We start from the raw sequence: 6,000 nt of genomic DNA on the forward strand, positions 1-6,000 counted from the left end.
AAGATTTTATTTATTTATTCACGAGACACACACACACAAACACACACACACACAGCGAGAGAGAGAGTGAGAGAGAGAGAGAGAGAGAGGCAGAGACACAGGCAGAGGGGGAAGCAGGCTTCCTGCGGGGAGCCCGACGTGGGACTCAACTTGAGCCTCATGACCCAAGCCAAAGGCTGACACTCAGCCCCTGAGCCATCCAGGCCGTCCCCAGAAATTGAATCTTATTACGGGGTGACCCAACTCAGATGCTTCCATTTCACATTAGCCAAATTGAAAAGAGGCCAGGAAACCAAAGAGTTTATTTGCGACAGGAGACCATTTTCCAAGGCCACGCTTGTTTGCTGTCCGAGGCAGGCCCTCCTCGAGAGGAAATACCTGGCGCACATGCCACAAAGACAAAGGGTGCAGCTCTTGGGTGTAATACATTTCCAGACTGTGATGGAACAGGGTCCCTGATTCATCATAGGACAGTCACCGTGGCTGAGACCCAAGGCCACCCCACACGACATCTTGCACACGGGCTGTAGCAGGGATTCCATGTGCCTTGCCTGACTCACAGCGCAGTCACTCGACATGTGCTTGCTAAACATATGAACTCCTTGGGCAGGGCGGGTCTACCGCCGTCAATCCTCATCCCCTTTCTCTCCCTCTCTAGGTTCTAGGCAGACCGGCACCTTTCTTCCTCAGGCAGGATACTATTCATAAGCCAACAGCTTTTTATGTCGGTTGTGTTTTACTCTCCTGGACGGAGACATTGTAAGGAATTGTAGGAAGCACCACATTCCCATCCATACTGTGTTTGCACATCTTCCAGGACCCGCTTCCCTGCTTCCCACCCATAGGTCCCCGACACCCCTGCACGCTACGAATGTTAACACCGTCGGTTGTTCCCCCGTGTGCCCCACGGTACCCCCTCCGCTGTCGGAGGCACAGGGCAGCTCTACCCCCTGGATAGGGCAGGAAGGCCCACCTTCCTCGGGGGAAAGGTGATTATCCCTTCAATCGGTTTGTTGGGTTTTTGGTTTTCTCCCTACGTGATATTGAGTGTCGCCCCAAACAACTTCAGTTTGCAGCTCCTCAGACAACTAGGGGAGCCAGGTGGCCAGGTCTGCAGGGTCCCCCCGGACCTGGCGAGATTCCCCTCCAAAGACAAATCCACCTCCTCGGAGTGGGTCACAGGCAAAGTCGCTGGGCCAGACAACAAGCAGGGGGATCCCAGCCACCCCAATCTCTGAAGCTCCGGAGAACACTTGCCTCGGACTGGCCTGCCTGCTTGGTGGGTCCTGGAGGGTCCTGGTGGGCCCTGGTGGATCCTGGAGGGTCCTGGAGGGCCCTGGCGGGTCCTGGTGGGTCCTGGGGGGCCCTGATGGCAGCCAGGACTGAAGCAGCCACTTTGTTGCCTAACCTGGCTCCAGCTCCTAGCCCTCGGGGAAGATATCTGCTCTCTTTCCTTCACCAAAAAGTTTGAAGGAATCGATAGGGGAAGGATTCAGAATTTCAATCAAGCATTCTTTAGCTCTTGCCCACCCCTCGGGAATCCCAAGGCTTATCTCCCTTAACTGGTGACTCAGCTGCAGAAGTGCTCCCCACCGGGTCCCCCCAGTCACTGGATTCCCCTCCAACAAATGGCTCATGCTGGACCCGTATTTCCTTGAGGGGCTTCGGGGTGGCAGGAATGGCACGGCTTCCTTGGAGAGCCTTGGGAGATCTTGTTTCGATTCCCCAAAGGGTTCCACAAGGGCACTGCTGGCATTCGAGTCTTCTCTGTCTTCCCCTGAAACATTTCCACAAGTTGTAACCTGGCGTGCATGTTCTTAGAGCCAGAAATATGACAAATATTCAGATAAGCCAATGGAATTTAAAGCACAGGTCCGTTGCTCTGCTGGCAAGGGCTTGGGGAATGCTTTGTAGTCAGGTGTGACTCTCCAACGTGCGTGCGCACAGCTCCAATCCTGCACCTGGCTCCCCACCAAGCGCCCAAGAGGTGCTGGGTCACCATTTGGGGAATGAAGCCATGAGTCCTATTTTCACTCCTATAGGCATTGAATGGCAAGCTCTTAATGTAAAGGACTTTTGATACCTTTACATTCTTGTTTGTTTTCACGTGTAAGGAGCCTAAAGGGACATTCACCTCTAATTTCAAGGTCGACCGTTAGTGTTTATGGGGCTCTGTAATGTCCTGGAAAGCGATTGGGGTTTGGAGGGAGACCCATTTCTGAATCCCAGCGCTGGCATATCCTGGAGATAAGGATGTGTAATTTAAGGAGTTGTAAAGATTGAAGGAGGGAACTGTGACACTCCGAGCACACGGTGGGGGTGGACGTGGCGGGGAGGTGGTGTCCTCCCTACTTGGCCAGACGCTCACTGTCACGCCAACTGTCACACCAGCGTCTGGGCTCCTGACAACCCTCTGGTATGGAGCGGCTATACCAGCAGGGACCACTCACTTCGGAGGCCGGAGAAAGAGAGAAGGGATCGCCTACCTCTGCCTTCTTCTCCGAGTCCCACTTAGTCTTGGCACGCTCGGATACTTCTTAAAAAGTTGCTTTTCTCCGTTAAACTCTATTTTGGATCTCATTCTCCACGGTAAAGGGAGCACCTCCCTCCCAAAGACTCTAACGGACCCGGTGTTTACTAAATGCTTGATCGATGCCTTAAGCGCCACAAAAACTCTTAGCAACTCGAAGAGCTCCCTAAGTCACTGCCAGGAGTCTCGGGGAAATCACAGGGAAATTTGTTTGCCGCATGATTAATCCTGGGTGGACCAGTCCCGGAAAATCACATGTGGGCTTGCGGCAAGCAGCAGCCTGCAGGATTTCACAAAATAAACGGACGAGCGGAGGGGCCCCGGCCTGGGTGTTTTGGATGGAAGCTCAGAGCCGGGGCAGGCCCGACAACCGAGGACAAGGCCAGATGCGCGGACCACGGAGCTCCTTTGAATCCACTCAGCTCCAAAGAGACAGCACATGGGACCAGATTACAAAACGGAACCAGATTATGCACTAGATGGGGGCGACCCAGTGGGGAGTAGGACCCTGGGAGAAGGATAATAAAATTCATCACCATAATTACCCCCAGCCCGGCGCCGCCGCGAGAGCCACAATAGCTCAGCTCAATGAACTTATTCATCCATATTCCCTTGGCCTCGGTCATTATTCTCGGACAAAACCCGTCCTGGGCCTCAGCTGCTTGCCGGCAGCCCAGCAACTCAGCATCCCCACGCAGCCAGCCCCCCAGCCTGGGGAGGGGGCGGGGCGGGGCGGGGCGGGGGCGTCTGTCCTTAGCCCGGGCAGTTTCTAGCTCCAACAGCGGCCGGTGATTCTTTTTTGTCTTCCAGACCAGGTTTGGAGATGCCTAGGTCAGGTCCAGCCCTTCCGCTCGCCGCTCCCCACCTCTGACTTTCAAAAACTGGCTTAAAGCTGATTCCAGCCAACCCTTTCCTAGGAGGAAACGGAGGATGCTGCCCAGCTGCTGCCTTTCCTGAGCTGAGCTGGGATGTGGCTTGCTTTGGGGGTCTCCCACCCCTTGCCCCGGGGAGCACAGGACGGTGTCATCCGCACATGGTCTCGCCAAAAGGGAAATGTAACCGAAGAGCGGAGCCGGGTGTGCGCCGGTGGAAAGAGAAGTTCCAAAGATAGGCCTGCCGCGAATAGCCCAGGGGCCTGTAAAGATAGTTGCTCAAGTCCCTTTGAGGCAGACAGCCTGGCAGAGAGTAGCGCACCCCGTATAATTTCCCCAGGCCACGGAATTATAGGTGCCTGGGTCAGGTCTATCCCTCCCGCAAAGCACTCCCTCCAAAGGAGGATTTTTCTGGTACTAGACCCACCTCTGTTCTCAATCTGGAAAATACAGTTTACCTTTCAGCAACCCCCAACTCTAAAGATCACTGGTTCACTTACGGTTCCTTCAACCAATATTTAGTGAGCAAATACTACGTGCCAGATATTGCTTTGGCCCTGGGGATCGGGGCTGAGACAGCACTCTGCTCTGGAGGGCTTATATTCTATTGGGGAAAACAGATTCAAGTGAAAGCCCAAGAAAAATCAAATGTCGACATCTGTGCACGGATGCCACCAGCACAGCACACCGGGCAGAAAAGAGCCAGATGGGAAGAGGATGTGAGAGTTGGGGCGGGGGTGGGGTGGGGGCAGGGGAGCTCCCACCGTCACACCTAACACAGGTCAGGTCCAAGGAGACGCCAAGACTCCTTCAGTCATTGACGTTGGCCAAGTCCAACACATGGCCCCAAACCAACTTATACCAATTTAAACCCACAAGGTTCACAACACTCACCCGCTGCCTCCCACACGTCCATCCTTCCACATGCACCATCCTCTCCCTGGAGCCTAGTGGACCCCAGCGATGGGGCCTGGGGGCGTCCAGCGGGGTGGTGCATGGGGTGTAAGACCTGGCAGGCCCCAGGGAGCCCACCGGGAGCCCCCTCCCCCCCAGCACTGCTGAGTGTCCCCCCATACAGAGGGTCGGCCTCTTCTGGGGCCCTGCGCACCCCTCCCATGCAGCCCCATGGGGAGCCCAGTCCCGCCAGCACAGGGCTCCCGGCTCCCATCCTTAACCCCGAGTCAGGGCTGAGCGGCAGGTTGCCCCTGGGCCCCACCTGCTGCCAGCACCGGCTCAGCCCCCAGCTCTCCTTCTCGGGGCCCCTGGGCCCGCAGGCACGCACAGCCAACTCCCCTCGGCTCCGCCGGGCAACCCCGAGTTCGGGGCCCAGGCGTTGGGCGAGTCCCAGCACCCCGTCCCCGCGGCAGGGCCCGGGCTTACCTCCTGCTGCCGGGACCCGGAGCCCCGCGCCGCCCAAAACCAAGAGCAGGACTGGCACCCTCCACATCTCGTCGGCTGCCCGGTCCCCTGGGGGCCAGCGGTTGTCTCGGCGCTGGGGGGGTCCCCGGGAGCCAGGGAAGAGGGGCTGGAAGGCCGCGGGGAGCAGGAGCCCCGGCGCCCAGGGTCCCCAAGCTTCCTCCTCCCGCAGCCGCCGCCGCCGAGCTGACTTTGCTGCTGGAAACTTTGCGAGGAGCGAGGAGCGCGGAGCCGCCTTTATCCCGGCGAGGGCGGAGCGGCCCTAAGGGGTCCCGGGCTCGGGCTCGCTAGGCCCGCCCTCCGCCACCGCCGTGGGCCCGCGCCAAACCCGACCTCAGGCCAGGTTTAAAGTTACAGGGCGGCCGGCGCCGGAGCCCCCAGGGGAAGGGGGCACGCAGGAAGCAATTCAGTTTTGTAGAATATCTTACTTTGCTAGTTTGATTTAAAAAAAAAAAAAAGACTAAGGCACAAGCCTGTGTTGTTGGGGATTTTTGGTTTTTTGGATTTTTGTTGTTGTTGTTAGAAGTAAACTCTTCCTTGCACGGCCAGCAATTTTAGAACCAAGGATGGGATTGTTCTTGTAAATATTGAATCCGATGGCTTGAAAAAAAAAAAAAGTGGCCGCCTCGTCTGGGTGGGCCAGGGGCGGATGGGGCCGGTAAACTGCTCCCTTGTCCAGGGACCAGGGGAGGCGGGCTCCGGCGGTGCCCGGGAGAGCCGGTGGGGAGTTTGGAGGACTCGCTGGCTCCGGCAGTGATAGAAAAAGGGCTGTTTGAGGTCTGCTGGTCCTCCCCGTGGATGCGGGGCTCGCAGCGGGTGAGGGGCCGCGCAGGCATCAGGACACACCTGGCCACCGTGGCCCCTTCCAGCCGCCCCCATCCCTGTTCCTCCTGGAATTCGGCCCGTAATCCCCGCTTTACTGGTTTCAGCAATCCTGCCCTGATCTCGGGTCCTGTGTGTTAGCAACAAGGCAAACTTGTGGGTTTGGGTTTCTTTTTAACTTTCCTTTTGAACTGTTGGAATTCTTTTAAAACAGAAAATTTTTTAGGAAGAGGGGATGGGCACACGACCTCCACCCGTTCCCAGGTGCCACAAATTCCATTCAACAAAAAGAAGCTGCAGACAACGCCCCGAAGCTCCTGACCTGCGTGAACACTGGCTATTTTCAGATCCTCATCTCAG

The 6,000-nt window shown here is 56.9% G+C and overlaps 1 protein-coding gene across 2 annotated transcripts in view; it reads right to left on the reverse strand.

Moving 5' to 3' along the window:
* Positions 1–5,112, reverse strand: part of PDPN (podoplanin) — a 29,832-nt gene extending 24,720 nt beyond the window's left edge. Inside the window, exon 1 of one of the 2 annotated variants that reach the window (XM_025447514.3) lies at positions 4,783–5,112. In XM_025447514.3, the coding sequence (XP_025303299.1) occupies positions 4,783–4,849 (67 nt within the window). In that variant the 5' untranslated portion in view covers positions 4,850–5,112. The remainder of the gene's footprint in view (positions 1–4,782) is intronic. The other variant, XM_025447513.3, reaches the window with a different exon arrangement.
* Positions 5,113–6,000: the final 888 nt, after the last annotated feature.

Source organism: Canis lupus, chromosome 2, assembly GCF_003254725.2.
Source record: "Canis lupus dingo isolate Sandy chromosome 2, ASM325472v2, whole genome shotgun sequence".
NCBI lineage: Eukaryota > Metazoa > Chordata > Mammalia > Carnivora > Canidae > Canis > Canis lupus.